The sequence below is a fragment of the Cherax quadricarinatus genome, chromosome 9 (genome assembly GCF_038502225.1).
Source record: "Cherax quadricarinatus isolate ZL_2023a chromosome 9, ASM3850222v1, whole genome shotgun sequence".
NCBI classification, from domain to species: domain Eukaryota; kingdom Metazoa; phylum Arthropoda; class Malacostraca; order Decapoda; family Parastacidae; genus Cherax; species Cherax quadricarinatus.
The window spans coordinates 43,350,339-43,371,711 of record NC_091300.1 but is presented as its reverse complement, the minus strand read 5'-3'; the positions used below and the strand labels follow the sequence as shown (position 1 = coordinate 43,371,711).

Sequence of the window (21,373 nt, the reverse complement as noted above, 5' to 3'; positions counted from 1 at the left end):
GGGATTAAATCTGGAGTATCTGAGAGAGTTAGAGCTAAGGAAGGGGTAGCAGTAATGTTGAAGGATCAGTTATGGAAGGAGAAAAGAGAATATGAATGTGTAAATTCAAGAATTATGTGGATTAAAGTAAAGGTTGGATGCAAAAAGTGGGTCATAATAAGCGTGTATGCACCTGGAGAATAGAGGAATGTAGAGGAGAGAGAGAGATTTTGGGAGATGTTAAGTGAATGTATAGGAACCTTAGAACCAAGTGAGAAAGTAATTGTGGTAGGGGACCTGAATTTTAAAGTAGGAGAGACTTTTAGAGAGGGTGTTGTAGGTAAGTTTGGGGTGCCAGGTGTAAATGATAATGGGAGCCCTTTGATTGAACTTTGTATAGAAAGGGGTTTAGTTATAGGTAATACATATTTTAAGAAAAAGAGGATAAATAAGTATACAAGATATGATGTAGGGCGAAATGGCAGTAGTTTGTTGGATTATGTATTGGTAGATGAAAGACTGTTGAGTAGACTTCAGGATGTACATGTTTATAGAGGGGCCACAGATATATCAGATCACTTTTTAGTTGTAGCTACACTGAGAGCAAAAGGTAGATGGGATACAAGGAGAATAGAAACATCAGGGAAGAGAGAGGTGAAGGTTTATAAACTAAAAGAGGAGGCAGTTAAGGTAAGATATAAACAGCTATTGGAGGATAGATGGGCTAATGAGAGCATAGGCAATGGGGTCGAAGAGGTATGGGGTAGGTTTAAAAATGTAGTGTTAGAGTGTTCAGCAGAAGTTTGTGGTTACAGGAAAGTGGGTGCGGGAGGGAAGAGGAGCGATTGGTGGAATGATGTAAAAAGAGTAGTAAGGGAGAAAAAGTTAACAAATGAGAAGTTTTTACAAAATAGAAGTGATGCAAGGAGGGAAGAGTATATGGAGAAAAAGAGAGAGGTTAAGAGAGTGGTGAAGCAATGTAAAAAGAGAGCAAATGAGAGAGTGGGTGAGATGTTATCAACAAATTTTGTTGAAAATAAGAAAAAGTTTTGGAGTGAGATTAACAAGTTAAGGAAGCCTAGAGAACAAATGGATTTGTCGGTTAAAAATAGGAGAGGAGAGCTATTAAATGAAGAGTTAGAGGTATTGGAAAGGTGGAGGGATTATTTTGAGGAATTGTTAAATGTTGATGTAGATAGGGAAGCTGTGATTTCGTGTATAGGGCAAGGAGGAATAACATATTGTAGGAGTGAGGAAGAGCCAGTTGTGAGTGTGGGGGAAGTTTGTGAGGCAGTAGGTAAAATGAAAAGGGGTAAGGCAGCCGGGATTGATGGGGTAAAGATAGAAATGTTAAAAGCAGGTGGGGATATAGTTTTGGAGTGGTTGGTGCAATTATTTAATAAATGTCTGGAAGAGGGTAAGGTACCTAGGGATTGGCAGAGAGCATGCATAGTTCCTTTGTATAAAGGCAAAGGGGACAAAAGAGAGTGCAAAAATTATAGGGGGATAAGTCTGTTGAGTATACCTGGTAAAGTGTATGGTAGAGTTATTATTGAAAGAATTAAGAGTAAGATGGAGAATAGGATAGCAGATGAACAAGGAGGCTTTAGGAAAGGCAAAGGGTGTGTGGACCAGGTGTTTACAGTGAAACATGTAAGTGAACAGTATTTAGATAAGGCTAAAGAGGTTTTTGTGGCATTTATTGATTTGGAAAAGGCGTATGACAGGGTGGATAGGGGGGCAATGTGGCAGATGTTGCAGGTGTATGGTGTAGGAGGTAGATTACTGAAAGCAGTGAAGAGTTTTTACGAGGATAGTGAGGCTCAAGTTAGAGTATGTAGGAAAGAGGGAGATTATTTCCCAGTAAAAGTAGGCCTTAGACAAGGATGTGTGATGTCACCATGGTTGTTTAACCCTTTGACTGTCGTGGCCGTATATGTACGTCTTACGAGGTACCGTGTTTGACGTATATATACTCATAAATTCTAGCAGCTTCAAATCAAGCAGGAGAAAGCTGGTAGGCCCACATGTGAGAGAATGGGTCTGTGTGGTCAGTGTGCACCATATGAAAAAAATCCTGGAGCACGCAGTGCATAATGAGAAAAAAAAAACTCTGACCGTTTTTTTTAATTAAATTGCCAACTTTGTGGTCTATTTTCGTATAGTATTTATGGTTGTATTCTCATTTTCTTGGTCTCGTTTGATAGAATGGAAAACATTATAGAAATAGAGGTGATTTTGATTGATTTTACTATAAAAAGAACCTAGAAATGGAGCTCAAAGTAGGGGAAATGTTTGATTTTTGCCAATGTTCAAAAGTAAACAAATGATGCCATTTTCCAATAAATGTCCAATTAGCCATTCTAATATGCAGTCACGAATGGGTTGATGTTATTTATACAATTATTACAGTATTGCAGTAGTCTGCATAATAGTAAGTCTCCTATTTTTTGTTTGAATAAAAATTCAAAATTGAAAGCAACAATAATATCAGAGGGGACTGGAGATGTGACTGATGAACAAAGAAAATGTTATTTTCGAGCCAGGAATGTCTGCATTGTTCATTCTGGACCTTATTTTGAAATCGTCGTATTTTTTAGTTTTCGTGAAATTGGCCAAATTAGAAATTTCTGATCACATTATTAGGTAGTTAAAATCGGTAAATGGGCAGTTTCTTGTGCTCAATCGATAGAAAAAATGGAGTTCTAAAGAAATAGCTATGAGTTTGGGCGACTGGAACTATGGAATTAGCTGAAAATAGGGCTCAAAGTTGGCGAAATCGTCGATTTGTAAACATCGCTGAGGTCGCTAACTTTGCGAGAGCATAATTCCGTCAGTTTTCCATCAAATTTCGTTTTTTTTGGTGTTATTACAATCGGGAAAAGATTCTCTATCATTTCATAAGAAAAAATAATTTTTTTTTTTTTTTTTTTAAATTTTGCGACACCAGGAGACACCTCAGGATTGGGGGTTGCGACAGTCAAAGGGTTAATATATTTATAGATGGGGTTGTAAGAGAAGTAAATGCAAGGGTCTTGGCAAGAGGCGTGGAGTTAAAAGATAAAGAATCGCACATTAAGTGGGAGTTGTCACAGTTGCTCTTTGCTGATGACACTGTGCTCTTGGGAGATTCTGAAGAGAAGTTGCAGAGGTTGGTGGATGAATTTGGTAGGGTATGCAAAAGAAGAAAATTAAAAGTGAATACAGGAAAGAGTATGGTTATGAGGATAGCAAAAAGATTAGGTGATGAAAGATTGGATATCAGATTGGAGGGAGTGAGTATGGAGGTGGTGAATGTATTCAGATATTTGGGAGTGGACGTGTCAGCTGATGGGTCTATGAAAGATGAGGTGAATCATAGAACTGATGAGGGGAAAAGGGTGAGTGGTGCACTTAGGAGTCTGTGGAGACAAAGAACTTTGTCCTTGGAGGCAAAGAGGGGAATGTATGAGAGTATAGTTTTACCAACGCTCTTATATGGGTGTGAAGCATGGGTGATGAATGTTGCAGCTAGGAGAAGGCTGGAGGCAGTGGAGATGTCATGTCTGAGGGCAATGTGTGGTGTGAATATAATGCAGAGAATTCGTAGTTTGGAAGTTAGGAGGAGGTGCGGGATTACCAAAACTGTTGTCCAGAGGGCTGAGGAAGGGTTGTTGAGGTGGTTCGGACATGTAGAGAGAATGCAACGAAACAGAATTGCTTCAAGAATGTATCAGTCTGTAGTGGAAGGAAGGTGGGGTAGGGGGTAAAGGAGGTTTTGTGTGCGAGGGGCTTGGACTTCCAGCAAGCATGCGTGAGCGTGTTTGATAGGAGTGAATGGAGACAAATGGTTATTAATACTTGACGTGCTGTTGGAGTGTGAGCAAAGTAACATTTATGAAGGGATTCAGGGAAACCGGCAGGCCGGACTTGAGTCCTGGAGATGGGAAGTACAGTGCCTGCACTCTGAAGGAGGGATGTTAATGTTGCAGTTTAAAAACTGTAGTGTAAAGCACCCTTCTGGCAAAACAGTGATGGAGTGAATGATGGTGAATGTTTTTCTTTTTTGGGCCACTCTGCCTTGGTGGGAATTGCCCAGTGTATTAATATGTTAATAATAAAAAAAAAAACAGAAAAAGTGTAAGGTATGGTTATAATTGAAAGAATTAGAGGTAAGACAGAATGTAGGATTGTGGATGAGCAAGAAGGTTTCAGAGTGGGTAGGGGATGTGTAGATCAAGTGTTTACATAGAAGCATATATGTGAACAGTATTTAGATAAAGGTAGGGAAGCTTTTATTGCATTTGTGGATTTAGAAAAGGCATATGATAGAGTGGATAGGGGAGCAATGTGGCAGATGTTGCAAGTATGTGGAATAGGTGGTAAGTTACTAAATGATGTAAAGAGCTTTTATGAGGATAGTGAGGCTCAGGTTAGGGTGTGTAGAAGAGAGGGAGACTATTTCCCAGTAGAAGTAGGTCTTAGACAGGGATGTGTCATGTCACCATGGTGGTTTAATATATTTATAGATGGGGTTGTAAAAGAAGTAAATGCTAGGGTGTTCGGGAGAGGGGTGGGATTAAATTATGGGGAATCAAATACAAAATGGGAAGTGACACAGTTGCTTTTTGCTGATGATACTGTGCTTATGGGAGATTCTAAAGAAAAATTGCAAAGGTTTGTGGACGAGTTTGGGAGTGTGTGTAAAGGTAGAAAGTTGAAAGTGAACGTTGAAAAGAGTAAGGTGATGAGGGTATCAAATGATTTAGATAAAGAAAAATTGAATATCAAATTGGGGAGGAGTAATATGGAAGAAGTGAATGTTTTCAGATACTTGGGAGTTGACGTGTCGGCGGATGGATTTATGAAGGATGAGATTAAGCATAGAATTGATGAGGGAAAAAAGGTGAGTGGTGCATTGAGGCATGTGTGGAGACAAAAATCGTTATCTATGGAGGCAAAGAAGGGAATGTATGAAAGTATAGTAGTACCAACACTTATATGGGTGTGAAGCTTGGGTTGTGAATGCAGCAGCGAGGAGACAGTGGAGATGTCCTGTCTAAGGGCAGTGTGTGGTGTAAATATTATGCAGAAAATTTGGAGTGTGGAAATTAGGAGAAGGTGTGGAGTTAATAAAAGTATTAGTCAGAGGGCTGAAGAGGGGTTGTTGAGGTGGTTTGGTCATTTAGAGAGAATGGATCAAAGTAGAATGAGATGGAGAGCATTTAAATCTGTAAGGGAAGGAAGGCGGGGTAAGGGTCATCTTCGAGAAGGTTGGAAGGAAGGGGTAAGGGAGGTTTTGTGGGCGAGGGGTTTGGACTTCCAGCAGGCGTGCCTGAGCGTGTTCGATAGGAGTGAATGGAGACGAATGGTGTTTGGGACCTGACGATCTGTTGGAGTGTGAGCAGGGTAATATTTAGTGAAGAGATTCAGGGAAACCGATTATTTTTATATAGCTGGACTTGAGTCCTGGAGATGGGAAGTACAATGCCTGCACTCTAAAGGAGGGGTTTGGGATATTGGCAGTTTGGAGGGGTATATTGTGTATCTTTACACGTATATACTTCTAAACTTTTGTATTCTGGGCACCTCTGCAAGAAACAGTGATTATGTGTGAGTGAGGTGAAAGAGTTGAATGATGATGAAAGTATTTTCTCGGTGGGAGACGGCTGACTTGTTAAAAAAAAAAAAGAAGTATTATGTCCAAATAAAAAATAAATAAATAAACCATAGAGTTGATATTAGCGTTATATTGAAATACTTTGTCCTGCTGCTGGGACAGATTCATGGCATTTCAGTTAATTTAAATGATGAAAATTTATTTGGTATTTGAGCAAATTGAGTTACAATCTAGGTCACGGAACGAATTAACCCTTTCAGGGTCCGTCCCGTAGATCTACGGCTTTACGGTGAGTGTCCAAACCGTAGATCTATGCCAAAATTCTAGCGCCGTCAAATTTAGTGCGAAAGCGCTCATAGGCCTACATGTGAGAGAATGGGTCTGCGCAGTGGATGTGCGCCATAAACAAAAAATCTAGGCGCCTGCATAGCATTGTGGGAACGCCGGCTCGGTCACCCTTGTTCACCATGCCTCGTCGCAAGTCAGCTCTCACTCCCCGGAAAATTGGGACTCTCCTCTTCCTATCTGATAGTTCTGACACTGATGGAAGTGGAAATGAAGACGAATTCTACGGCTTTGATCAGTTAGTGACCGAAAAGAATGACCAGGATATTGATAATAGTGCAGAAAACCCTGACGATCCTCGACCTTCTACCTCTGGTGTGGGCACTCGTGACTCACGGTCGGTTGTTCCTAAACGCAAGAGAAAACTAATATTTTCGCGTGGCCAGGCCTCTGACTTAAGTACAGTGGACCCCCGCATACCGTTGGCATCACATACCGTTTATTCCGCATACCGCTCACTTTAATCGCAAAAATTTTGCCCCGCATACCGCTCAAAAACCCGCTCACCGCTGTTCGTCCGAGACGCGTCCAATGTGCGCCTTAGCCAGCCTCACATGTTCCGCCGGTGGCATTGTTTACCAGCCAGCTTCCGCGGTAGCATCCAAGCATACAATCGTAACATTTCGTATTATGACAGTGTTTTTGGTGATTTTATCTGGAAAATAAGTGACCATGGGCCCCAAGAAAGCTTCTAGTGCCAACCCTACAGCAATAAGGGTGAGAATTACTATAGAGATGAAGAAAAAGATCATTGATAAGTATGAAAGTGGAGTGCGTGTCTCCGAGCTGGCCAGGTTGTATAATAAACCCCAATCAACCATCGCTACTATTGGTGGTACAGCTGCTGCTGCTGCTGCTGCACTGTCACCTGCTGCTGCTGCTGTAGCATCGTCTGCTGCTGCTGTAGCATCGTCTGCTGCTGCTGTAGCATCGTCTGCTGCTGCTGTAGCACTGTCAGCTGCTGCTGCTGCTGTAGCATCGTCTGCTGCTGCTGTAGCATCGTCTGCTGCTGCTGTAGCATCGTCTGCTGCTGCTGCTGCTGCTGTAGCATCGTCTGCTGCTGCTGTAGCATCGTCTGCTGCTGCTGTAGCATTGTCTGCTGCTGCTGCTGCTGTAGCATCGTCTGCTGCTGCTGTAGCATCGTCTGCTGCTGCTGCTGCTGTAGCATCGTCTGCTGCTGCTGTAGCATTGTTGTTGGTGTGGCTTATTGAGAATATACCAAGAAACAAGTAACCCCAGAGGATTTGCCACCCAGGATAACCCAAAAAAGTCAGTGTCATCGAAGACTGTCTAACTTATTTCCATTGGGGTCCTTAATCTTGTCCCCCAGGATGCAACCCACACCAGTTGACTAACACCCAGGTGAACAGGGAAAAATGCCTGGAACTAGTGCTCATATTGGTGAATTTAAAGCCAGCAAAGGTTGGTTTGAGAGATTTAAGAATCGTAGTGGCATACACAGTGTGATAAGGCATGTTCTGGAAGAAAATACCAAACAGGACCTACAGTACTCAGGAGGAAAAGGCACTCCCAGGACACAGTGTCTCATCAGTCATTGCTGCATCTTCAATAAAGGTAAGTGTCATTTATTCTTCATTTAGTAGACTAGTACATGCACAATATATACTGTGCATGTACTACTCTACTATTGTGCATGTATCCTTCTCTTTGTGTGTAGGAAAATGTATATTTCACGTGGTAACAATTTTTTTTTCATACTTTTGGGTGTCTTGCACGGATTAATTTTATTTCCATTATTTCTTATGGGGAAAATTCATTCGCATACCGATTATTTCGCATACCAATGAGCCCTCTTGCACGGATTAAAATCGGTATGCGGGGGTCCACTGTAATGACGATGATAGTGACGTGGATTGTGATTTTATTGCGCTCGACGATCATTCGAGTAGTGATAGTGAGGAATCATATTCACCAGTGAAGCGTCGGTATGTTCACCACCGCATGCGCTCGGGTAGTGTACCCTATGCTGTGCCCAGGGGACGGAGTACATCCCGGAGTACATCCCATGGCCCTACACCAGTTTTAGGTAGTGATAGTGAGGATGATGTGGCTACACTTGGCATGGATAGACTACAGGCATCAGTGGATGGTGTTAGTGGTGATGGTAGTGGCACCGCCATGCGTGACTCACCGTGCCACGCTGGGACCCACGCTGCTGACTCGTCAGTTCAAGGACAAAGCAGAGCGTCAGCCACCAGCCCGCCACAACCACAACCACCCGTACAACCAGCCTATGATGTCCAGTATCCACCAGAAATCCGTATGTGGAATTGGCAGCAAAATCCCAATTTTGTTCCCAAGCCTCACCACTTTGATGACTCTCAAAGTGGAATTCTACCTACTTGTCCCCTTGGAACCACGGCCAATGAACTGGAATTCTTTGAATTATTCTTTGACCAGCCATTGATGGAAATTATTGCCAGGGAAAGTAATAAGTATTTTGAGTACACCATGGCAAATACGATCTTATCACCACAGTCAAGATTACACAGGTGGAAAGAGACGACTGTTGCAGAAATGTATTTGCTTTTTGCAACAATAATGCTTACGCCTCACGTCTATAAGCATAATATAAAAGCATACTGGTCCACAGATCGGCTAATTTCTACCCCGGTCTTCAGTGAAATCATACCAGTGAACAGGTTTATCTTACTCTTACGTATGTTGCACTTCTCTGACAAAACCAGGCCTGACAGAAGTGACAGGTTATACAAGATTAGAAATGCTTTTATCCATTCAAGAATCTTGTAATTGACGAGTCTTTGATTTTGTTCAAAGGTAGACTGTCATTCAAGCAGTATATACCGAGCAAGAGGAAACGCTTTGGTATAAAACTGTTTGTACTCAGTGATTGTGACAGTGGCCTGGTGTTGGATATTGTTGTATACACGGGTAGTAAAACATTGAAAGATACCAAGATGTTATTGGGTATCTCAGGTGACGTAGTGGGAAACATGATGGCACCTTATCTTGGTAAGGGGCATACATTATATACCGATAACTGGTACACAGTGATTTCATGCGAGTGAACAAGACAGATGTGTGTGGCACAGTGCGTTCTAATTGTAAACATATGCCCAGGCTCAACGCAGGTGCTCGTGGTGATGACGTGCAGGTGTTTACTGCCAATGACATCATGGCATTACGGTGGCATGACAAACGAGATGTCACATTGTTGACAACCATTCACCGTAATGAAATGCAAGACAGTGGCAAAGTTGATTGAGTGACTAATGAACGTATTCGAAAACCAGTGTCAGTGATTGATTATACACAAAACATGCGCTTGGTTGACAAGTGTGACATGCAGATTGGTTTTGTTGACTGTGTTTGTAAGAGTTACAAGTGGTACATGAAACTTTTCTTCCATCTCATGGACATTTCAATGCTCAATGCATATAATATGTACCAAATAAAGACTGGCAACAGACCACCGTATGGTGAATTTTGTTTGTCTGTTGTCAGACAACTCATAATGAAGTACCAGGTAACAACACCTGCTATACAACATGGTCCTCGAATTCCTCAGGATATACCCAAGCGTTTGAGGAGAGAAGGTGATCATTTCATAATACAGCTTCCTTCAACTCAGAAGAAATTTGCTCAGAAGAGATGCACTGTCTGTTTCTGGAGAGTTTATCTGGAGAGAGTGTGCACAAACAAAACGACGGCAACAAAGACGCAAAGACACTCGGTTTATGTGTGAGGAATGTAAGGTGCCTCTGTGCATGGTGCCTTGTTTCAAGGAGTTCCACAAGCTCCAGCAGTTCTAATACCATGTCCAGTGATTGTAAATATGTAAATATATGATAGAACATTAGTATTATACAATATTTGTGCATGTTTATTGTAATAAACAACAGTGGTAAACAATAATATGATAATAACTTTAGTGAGGTTATTGTGTTCAATACAGTGAGTTTATATATATACATTATATACAGTATTGGTCTCTCAGGCCCCAAATGTTAGTAGGAATAGAAAAAAATTGGAAAAGAAAAGAAAAAACAACTAAAACCACAAAATAATGTAATGTGCGTATGTGGAATTCGTCGATGTTGCCGCCACCACATCATTTTTGACAAATTTCTTGGCACTGTATCTCGGTAAGTACTGATCAGATTTTTATTTTTTTTGTCTTATTACCTTCACAAAAATATGCTCTTTAATTCTGTAAGAAAAAATTTTTTTTTTTTTTTTTTTTTTTCAAAATTTCTTGGACACTGGAGCACCACTTCAGATTTTGGCCTTGGACCCTGAAAGGGTTAAACACGTAAGTCAAGGTTCCACTGTATCTAGGCCAAAATTTACTGCTCATACCTTATCTGAGTGAGCTGAGCTCACAACATGCAACTAGTGATGGACCCTGGCCTCTGTGTCCCAGTTCTACATGTTGGCCAGTGAAAGGGTTAAGATTGAAGAACCACATGATGTATATTAACTAACATATTATGTTATGCATAAATATTGTGTATTATGCATGCAGTGACTAAAACTGATCTTAACATAAAATTCATTCCACCCCCTTCCCCCTGGTGGCTTGTTTTGCATTGTTAAGATCGCCTGTCTGCAATTGCATAAATTCATTATATGTATGCATAACAAATATAACAGAATTCCTAGCCATTCAAACATATTTACTTCACAGTTTTCAGGTTTTTTTGTTTTGTTCAGTATCGCTCTCATGCACTAGTATCTAGCATTCGTCACTCATCAAACGGATTGTATCTTTTCTCTGTATGTGTTTCGCTGAAATTGTTCACTGTGGGGTTCTTATTCATAGTGCCTATACATATTGAAGCAAAACGTGAATCCAAATTTGAATTCTGCATCCCAAATTAATTAGAAATACAGTGAACCCTTGGTTTTTGTGATTAATCCGTTCCAGAGAGTCTGCCGAAAACCGAAATTTACGAAAACCGAAACCATTTCCTCCATAAGAAATAATGTAAATCCAAAGGTATTAACAAAAAATAATATTTTTAGAGATTAAACCCTTTGAGGGTTTCGGCCGTACTAGTACGGCTTACGACCCAGGGTTTTTGACGTACTAGTACGCCTAAATTCTAGCACCCTCAAATCTAGTGGGAGAAAGCTGGTAGGCCTTCATATGAAAGAATGGGTCTATGTGGTCAGTGTGCACAGTCTAAAAAAAATCCTGCAGCACACAGTGCCTTACGAATTTATTAACTTTTTTCACTAAGGTATTTGAGGAGGTAGATCATGGTAATGAATATGATATTGTGTATATGGACTTCAGTAAGGCTTTTGACAGGGTCCCACATCAGAGACTATTGAGGAAAATTAAAGCACATGGAATAGGAGGAGAAATTTTTTCCTGGATAGAGGCATGGTTGACAAATAGGCAGCAGAGAGTTTGCATAAATGGGGAGAAATCAGAGTGGGGAAGTGTCACGAGCGGTGTTCCACAGGGGTCAGTGTTGGGCCCCCTGCTGTTCACAATCTACATAAACGACATAGATGAGGGCATAAAGAGCGACATCGGCAAGTTTGCCGATGACACCAAAATAGGCCGTCGAATTCATTCTGACGAGGACATTCGAGCACTCCAGGAAGATTTGAATAGACTGATGCAGTGGTCGGAGAAGTGGCAGATGCAGTTTAATATAGACAAATGCAAAGTTCTAAATGTTGGACAGGACAATAACCATGCCACATATAAACTAAATAATGTAGATCTTAATATTACGGATTGCGAAAAAGATTTAGGAGTTCTGGTTAGCAGTAATCTGAAACCAAGACAACAGTGCATAAGTGTTCGCAATAAAGCTAATAGAATCCTTGGCTTCATATCAAGAAGCATAAATAATAGGAGTCCTCAGGTTGTTCTTCAACTCTATACATCCTTGGTTAGGCCTCATTTAGATTATGCTGCACAGTTTTGGTCACCGTATTACAGAATGGATATAAATTCTCTGGAAAATGTACAAAGGAGGATGACAAAGTTGATCCCATGTATCAGAAACCTTCCCTATGAGGATAGACTAAGGGCCCTGAATCTGCACTCTCTAGAAAGACGTAGAATTAGGGGGGATATGATTGAGGTGTATAAGTGGAAGACAGGAATAAATAAAGGGGATGTAAATAGTGTGCTGAAAATATCTAGCCTAGACAGGACTCGCAGCAATGGTTTTAAGTTGGAAAAATTCAGATTCAGGAAGGATATAGGAAAGTACTGGTTTGGTAATAGAGTTGTGGATGAGTGGAACAAACTCCCAAGTACCGTTATAGAGGCCAGAACGTTGTGTAGCTTTAAAAATAGGTTGGATAAATACATGAGTGGATGTGGGTGGGTGTGAGTTAGACCTGATAGCTTGTGCTACCAGGTCGGTTGCCGTGTTCCTCCCTTAAGTCAATGTGACCTGACCTGACTAGGTTGGGTGCATTGGCTTAAGCCGGTAGGAGACTTGGACCTGCCTCGCATGGGCCAGTAGGCCTTCTGCAGTGTTCCTTCGTTCTTATGTTCTAATGAGGAAAAAAAAACTTTGACCATTTTTTTGGAATAAAACAGCGACTTTGCACTGTATTTTCGTATGATATTGTTGTATTCTAGTTTTCTTGGTCTCATTTTATAGAATGGAAGATATATTACAGAAATTGAGATGATTTTGACTGGTTTTACAATGAAAGGTACCTTGAAATTGAGCTCAAAGTAGCAGAAATGTTCGATTTTTACCAAATTTCAAAAGTAAACAAATCGTGTCAAGCGTGCAATACACGTCAACTGGTGAGTCTAATATTCTTTCGCAAGTGCACCAATAATATTTATACCATTTTTTACACTAATGCAGTAGTCTGCAAAACAGTAAATCTTATATTTTTTGTGAGAATAAATATTCGAAGTGGAAAGCAAAAGAATATAAGAGGGGCCTTGAGACGTGACTAATGACCAGAGGAAATGTCATTTTAGTGCCTGGAATGTCTTTCTTGTTTATTCTGGATCCTATTCGGAAATTGGCATCTTTTGAAATTTGTGTGAAATTGGCAAAATTGCTAAATTCTGACCACTGTACTGGATAGCTGAATTTCATAAATGGGTGGTTTCTTGCACCCATTCGATAGAAAAAATGGAGTTCTATCGAAATATTTATGTTTTTTGTCGACTAGTACAGTGGAATTGGCCGAAAATGGGGCTCAAAGTGGGCAAAATCGCCAATGCGTAAACATCGCCGAGACCGCTAACTTTGCGAGAGCATAATTCTGTAAGTTTTCCATCAAATTTTGGTGTCCTTATGATTGGGAAAAGATTCTCTATTTTTTCATAAGAGAAAATAATTTTTTCTTTTTTTTTAAATTTGGCTGACCCTGAGAACGAGTTTCGGAGAGGGCCTGTCGACCCTCAAAGGGTTAAATATAGATTTACATACAGAAAAGAATGACAAATGAATATAAAACAATAATAACATCACACTTACCTTTATTGAAGACTCTTGTTGGTGTATGGAAGATGGGGGTAGGGGAGAGGGAGGAGAAGTTACTATTGTTTGGAAAGGGAATCCCCTTCCATAAAGACTTTAGGTACCAAGTCCTGGGAGAGGGAGGAGAAGTTATTATTGTTTGGATAGGGAATCCCCTTCCATAAAGACTTTAGGTACCAAGTCCTTATCTGGGGTTCTTCCCTTTTTTGTTTTTTAATGGCACTAGGACCAGCTTGAGAGTCACTGGACCCCTGTCACTCAAAAAATTGTTCCAGAGAGCTCTGTTTCTGGCATATCTTTAAGATTTGCTTAACCCTTTCAGGGTCCAAGGCCCAAATCTGAAGTGGTGCCCCAGTGTCCAAGAATTTTCAAAAAAAAAATTTGTTATTTTTTCTTATGAAATCGTAGAGAATCTTTTTGTGAAGGTAATAAAACAAAAAGTACGAAATTTGGTGGAAAATTGACGAAATTATGCTCTCGCGAATTTTGATGTGTCAGCGATATTTACGAATCGGCGATTTTGCCGACTTTGACTCCCATTTTAGGCCAATTACATTATTCCAATCAACCAAATTCTTAGCTATTTCACTAGTATTACTTCTATTCTATCAATTGAGCACAAGAAATCGCCAAGTCAACTGTTTCAACTACAAAATAAAGTGATCGGAAATTGTTAATTTGGCCAATTTAACACAAAGTTCAAAATATTCCAATTTCAAAATAGGCTCCAGAATAAACAATGTAGGTATTCCTGGAACTAAACTAACATTTCCTCTGTTCATTAGTTACATTTTGAGGCTTTACAAATAAATTCCATTTTGATTTTTTATTCACATAATGAATTTTTATTCACACCAAAAAATAGAAGATTTACTGTTATGCAATACTGTAATAATTGTATAAATATCATCACCATATTTGTGAATGTAAATTAGACCCACCAGCTGACGTGTATTAGATGTGTGAGGTCGTTTGTTTACTCTTGAATATCTGCAAAAATTTAACATTTCTGCTACTTTGAGCTCAGTTTCAAGCCATTTCCAGTGCTAAAACCAATCAAAATCATCTCTATTTCTGTAATATGTCTTCCATTCTATCAAATGAGACCAAGAAATCGCAAATACAACTATAAAAAACATACGAAAAAACACTGCAAAGTCGCTGTTTTAATCGAAAAATCATGATTTCAGTGTTTTCTCTCATTATACACAGTGTGCTGCAGGATCTGTTTTATGTGGTGCACACATACCACATAGATGTATTCTCTCATATCTAGGCCCAAATGTACACTCACAGTTTATCAGAGTGAGCTGAGCTCATGGCGTAGATCTACGGTTTGGACACTCACCGTAAAGCCGTAGATCTACAGGACGGACCCTGAAAGGGTTAAAATGGAACAAGGCATTGTCATTGAACATGTCACAGACACGGCCTACAACAGCCTTGTTAGGATGGTGTTCCTCCACGAACGTTTGCACCTCGCTCCACTTTGCACAAATGTCCTTAATCTTTGAAGAAGGCATCTTCTTCCCTCTCTGTTCCTCCTCCTGTGAAGCAGTTTCCTCAGCTGTGGTCTGTTGCTGTTGCAGCTCTTCAGCGGTTAGCTCTTCACTGTCGTCCTCCACCAACTCTTCAACATCCTGGCCACTCACATCCAACCCCATGGAATTCCCCAATGCCACAGTATATTCCACAACCTTCTTTACCAAAGAGCAGGCACTAGGAGCTTTCTTTGGGCCCATGGTGGCTTATTTAGCAGTTGCAAGCACAAAAACAATGGATTATTACGAAATGTTTTGTATGAACGTGGGGGTGATGCTCACTCACCGAGAAACAGTGCCAGACTGACTCTTGAATGCTTCTGTGGGAGGTTTTGTGTACATGGGGCCACTGGGACATGTATCATATGACCGCCGAAATCCAAGGGAAATCACGAAAACCAAGGCTATATTTTGAAGAAAAGTTGCCAGTGACCAAAATTCACGAAAACTGAGGCTCAGGAAAACCAAGGGTCCACTGTACATGTTTTAAACATAAACTAAAACCATCATTATTCAGTGAATTATTAACTGGCTTATACTGTAAACATCTCTTGATTCCATGTCATATATTGTTAAAGTATGATGTGTGTAATATTTCATGAAGTATTAAACCATTGTAGGTCATTCAGTGTAAGGAATTGTGAAAGTTTAGTTGTCTGTCATGTAGTAAGCTGTACTTTTCCAGATGAATGGTGGGCTAGTGAAGGGGGTGGAGATTGGAATCGAAGGGAGACATTAGACCTTCTCTTCACAGTCAGAGAGTTCTGGCCAGGTCATCCAGATGTGGACTGGGAAATGGTAAGTATTTGTAAATTATAGAATCATGTTTGTATATTCTTATTGTAGCAAATATATGCATTGTTTCTACCTTAATTCTTTTTATTAGTATTTTTTCCATGGTTTTATTTTCTTTATTTTTCACTTTTTTCATCTGTATTTTCCAAGGTAGTCCTTGTTTTCTACACATTTTTGTTTGTGAGTTCTAGTAAATAGTTTTGTGTTTTAATACTAGCTCGTAATTTAGAGAGGTACTTCAGACGATATTTCATTCTTCCCTGGACTATCCTCTAGTTTTCACAGAAAATCAGCATAAACCATAAATATTAAGCCACACACTTGCACACAAGACAAGCTTGCTTATTGAAGATAACAGCAGTTATATGAAAGTATCCAGTGACTATATATGTGTATATATATTATAGAAACCAGAAGGAAGGAAGAATGGAAGGCAGGAATGGAAGGCAGGAATGAAGGAAGGACGAGATGAAAGGAAGGAAAAAAGTAAGGAAAGACGAAGGAATGTAGGAAGGAAGGTAGGAAAGGAATGCAGGAAGGAAGGAATGATGACACACGACAGTTTACCTAGGATAACTACATAACACAACTGCCTGCTAATACTTTGAAGAAAACTGCTCAGACGAGGTGTTTTGTCTTTGCACATAAAAAAAAAAGTCCACAAAAATGCACACACACTGGTTTTATGTGTGAGGAGTGTAAAACACCGTTGTGTATGAAAACATGTTTCAAAGAGTTACACAAGCTGCAGAACTTCTAGGAACATGTTCGGTGACTGTACATTGGTATATATATTATAGAACAATAGTAATAAACAACTTTTTGTATTGCTTGTTTTTTTTTAAAAAGTTTTGTAAACAATATATTGATAATTATGTTTGTGTGCTTATTGTGTTGTATACAAGTGTACATATATGTACATTGCACCTTACTTTGGTCTCATAGGCCACATAAGTTACGTGGAAAAAAAAAAACTTCAAATACAAGTAAACGAAAGTTTACGGGGTGAGCGGCAGTCACCGCTGTTGCCATACGCGGCTCATTTTCTGCAAACTTCACGCTTCTATATCTCGGTAAGTACTGATGGCAAAAAAATTTTTTTTTGGGACTAAAGAAAAAATAATTTCTTTTTTCGAATATTTTGCGACATAGAATGACAGTTTCAGAAAGACATTAGACAAGACATCCTGTGGCCATAATGAAGTGTTAGTTTGTACACATAAAAAAAGGTAAACATAAGTTTGTGTGACTGACTGACTGCTTACTGAATGACTTGACTGACTTACTAAATGATTTGACTAACTGAATGACCTGACTGACTTACTGAATGATTTGACTAACTGAATGACTTACTGAATGGATTGACTGACTTACTGAATGACTTGACTGACTTACTGAATGACTTGACTGAATGAATTGACTTGACTTGATTGACTTACTGAATGACTTGACTGACTTACTGAATGACTTGACTGACTTACTGAATGACTTACTGAATGAACTGACTGACTTGACTGTCTTACTGAACGACTTGACTTATTGAATAACTTGACTGACTTACTGAATGTCTTGACTGACTTACTGAGTGACTTGACTGACATACTGAATGACTTGGCTGACTTAATGAATTGACTGACTTAATGAATTGACTGACTTTCTGAATTACTCAACTGACTTACTGAATGACTTGACTTACTGAATGACTTGACTGACTTAATGAATGACTTAACTGAGTTACTGAATGACTTGATTGATGTACTGAATGACTTGACTGACTTACTGAATGAATTGACTGACTTGCTGAATGACTTGACTGACTTACTGAATGAACTGACTGACTTGACTGACTTACTGAATCACTTGACTGACTGAATGACAAAGTTAGACACTAGTACAACCATCAACTTCAGTATCAGAACCTCTACCATCCACCTCAGCCCAGTAGGGCCACAGCATAACTCTCCACTCTCTTCACAATCATCCACAAACACCGGCACCCACAATTTAAGGTAAGAAATACTATTATTTCTGTTACACTGGTAGTCTTAAGCAGTAAAAACAACATAATACATCACAACAATGAACTGCAATTACATATTCACTTTTATTTTTGTAAGATGTGGAGGCCTAAATGTAAGTTGTTTGGCTTTTTTGGGGCTCTCAGGAATGTAACCCTATTTTTCCCATAAGTTCTTCAGTTCATCTAACACGGTTTTTTACCTAACACGGTGTACTCAGGAACGTAACTACCGTGTTAAATAATGGTCTACTATATACACTTTATAGAAACGTTTATTATGTCACACTAGATAAATTGTGATAGATAAATAAGCAGTACAGTTGATAATAGCATCATATTCAAGAATTTTGTCTTGTCTCCAGACTGCAGGAATGGATTAATGGCTTTTCAATTACAGTAATTTAAACGAGGAAAATTGATTTGATATACAAGTAAACTGAGTTACGCGCAAGGTCACAGAATGGATTAACCCTTTCAGAGTCCAAAGCCAAAATCTTAAGGGGTGCCCCAGTGTCCAAGAAATTTTGTGTGTGTGTACTCACCTATTTGTACTCACCTATTTGTGGTTGCAGGGGTCGATTCTTAGCTCCTGGCCCCGCCTCTTCACCGGTTGCTACTGGGCCCTCTCTCTCCCCGCTCCATGAGCTTTATCAAACCTCGTCTTAAAACTGTGTATGGTTCCTGCCTCCACTACGTCATTTTCTAGGGTATTCCACTGCCTTACAACTCTATGACTGAAGAAATACTTCCTACTATCTCTCTGACTCATTTGTGTCTTCAACTTCCAATTGTGGCCTCTTGTTTCTGTGTCCCCTCCCTGGAACATCCTGTCTTTGTCCACCTTGTCTATTCCACGCAGTATTTTATATGTCGTTATCATGTCTCCCCTGACCCTCCTGTCCTCCAGTGTCGTCAGGCCGATTTCCCTTAATCTTTCTTCATAGGACATTCCCCTTAGCTCTGGAACTAACCTTGTCGCAAACCTTTGTACTTTCTCTAGTTTCTTGAGGTGCTTTATCAAGTGCGGGTTCCAAACAGGTGCTGCATACTCCAGTATGGGCCTGACATACACGGTGTACAGTGTCTTGAATGATTCCTTACTAAGGTATCGGAATGCTGTTCTCAGGTTTGCCAGGCGCCCATATGCTGCAGCAGTTATCTGATTGATGTGTGCTTCCGGAGACATGCTCGGTGTTATACTCACCCCAATATCTTTCTCCTTGAGTGAGGTTTGCAGTCTTTGGCCACCTAGCCTATACTCTGTCTTCTGTGCCCTTCCCCTATCTTCATGACTTTGTGTGTGTGTGTGTGTGTGTGTGTGAGAGAGAGAGAGAGAGAGAGAGAGAGAGAGAGAGAGTGAGTGTGTGAGAGTGAGTGTGAGAGTGAGTGTGAGAGTGAGTGTGAGAGTGAGTGTGAGAGTGAGTGTGAGAGAGTGTGTGTGTGTGTGTGTGAGAGTGTGTGTGTGTGAGTGTGTGTGTGTGTGTGTGTGTGTGTGTGTGTGTGTGTGTGTGTGTGTGTGTGTGTGTGTGTGTGTGTGTGTGTGTGTAAATGGCCCTGTCTATGGAAAGAGGCAAATGTAGTCCCTGTTCACAAAAAGAAGAGCAGAGCAGAAATCAGCAACTACAGACCAGTGTCACTCCTGTCAATCACTGGTAAGACCCTTGAGACAATAATCTCAAGACAAATGACAGTTTTTTGACTACCACTCACTACTTTGTGATGGTCAATATGGCTTCAGGAAAGGTTACTCTGCTGCTGATCTGTTGTTAAACCTCTCCACTAAGTGGCACCAGTCACTGGATGAATCCAAAGTCAGCTGTGTGGTAGCACTGAACATTGCTGGCGCTTTCGACTGGGTGTGGCACCAGGGCCTCTTAGCAAAATTTCAAGCACTGGGAATTGCAGGCTCTATGCTATGTCTCCTCAGTGATTACCTTCATGGTAGATCTCTAAGTGTAGCTCTCAATGGAACGGAATCAGCAAGACATCCTATTGGGGCAAGTGTTCCACAAGGAAGAGTACTGGGTCCATTGTTATGGAATGTCTACTTCAACGACCTTCTTCATCTCATCCCAGAATCACATGCATATGCAGACGACTGTACACTGACATTCACTTATCCAAGAGAAGAAATGCCAGCTGCTCTAAGCTACATCAATCACCAGCTGAGAGCTATATCAGCTTGGGGAAATAGATGGCAAGTAACATTTGCACCTGAGAAAACGCAAATGATGATCATCTCTAGGCACCATGATGGTAATGCTGGTGCAGTAGTAAGGATGAATGGGAGGGTGTTGGCACCTGGAGAAGAAGTTGATATCCTTGGGGTGAAATTTGACTCCAAACTAACCATGAAGAACCATGTTGTAAATCTTGCAAACAAGGCAGCCAGGAAGCTTACAGCGCTTCGCCGTATCTCGCATCTGCTCGACAGAAGGGGTTGCAAGATCCTGTACGAGGCACAAGTATGCTCACACCTTGAGTATGCTCCACTTTCTTGGTTTGGCTGCCCACCCTCTCATCTGCGACTGCTTGACAGAGTAGAGAACAGAGCAAGGCATCTCATCTCTCGCCTGGACCCATCCTGGATAGATCTGTCATTTCAGCAGAGCCTTCAATATAGGAGGGATGTGGGTGGCCTTACTGTTATGTACAAGGCCAATATTGTCAAAATACCACACTTGGATCCACTTCGAGGACAGCGTGAAACAAGATTTTATGCCACAAGACGGGCAGAAAGCAGAAAATTCACTCTGCCTATACCCTTCTCCAGAACATCACTCCATCTGAGATCATACATACCCAGGATGACTCGAGTATGGAACACATTCGTACAGCATAATGATGTCAACGAGATAAAGTCAGTTGATCAAATGAAAATGCTGGCCCACAGATGGCTCCAACTTCATCCTGTTCCCTACTTGTATGTCTCATAACAATAAAAATGCTTTCAAATGAGCTGATGTAGGTAACAGCTCTTAGCTTGCCAATAAAGTTAGGAATCCTTAACCTGTAAATAGCTTGTCAATAAAGCCAGGGATCCTTAACCTTGTCAAACCCTGTGTAAAAAGAGAGAGAGAGAGAGACAGACAGACAGACAGACAGACAGACAGAGAGAGACAGAGAGAGAGAGAGACAGAGAGAGAGAGAGACAGAGAGAGAGAGACAGAGAGAGAGAGACAGAGAGAGAGAGACAGAGAGAGAGAGACAGAGAGAGAGAGACAGAGAGAGAGAAACAGAGAGAGAGAGAGAGAGAGAGAGAGAGACAGAGAGAGAGAGACAGAGAGAGAGAGAGAGACAGAGAGAGAGAGAGAAATCTTACAGAATTAAATATAATATTTTTGTGAAGGTAATAAAACAAAAAAAAAAAATTCTGATTAGTACTTACCGAGATACAGTGGTGGGAAGTTGACCCAAAATGAAATTTTGACCGGGTGGCGGCAACATCAGTGACTTCCGCAAAATCGCATTTTTTTATTTTACGGTTTTTATACTTTTTTCTTTTTTTCTATTTTTTTCTTTTTCTAGTAACATTTGTGGCCTGTGAGACCAATATAATGTATATTGTATAGGTGTACACTCATTGTATTCAACATAACAACTGCACTAACTTGTTTATCATTACATTGCTTAC

The 21,373-nt window shown here is 40.4% G+C and overlaps 1 protein-coding gene across 1 annotated transcript in view; it reads left to right on the top strand.

Moving 5' to 3' along the window:
• The window catches only part of LOC128685938 (uncharacterized), a gene marked incomplete at its 5' end in the record, with an annotated part of 637,739 nt that overhangs the window by 325,083 nt on the left and 291,283 nt on the right, over window positions 1-21,373 (top strand). Inside the window, 1 exon segment of the mRNA XM_070083119.1 lies at window positions 15,610-15,722. Coding sequence (XP_069939220.1) covers window positions 15,610-15,722 — 113 coding nt within the window.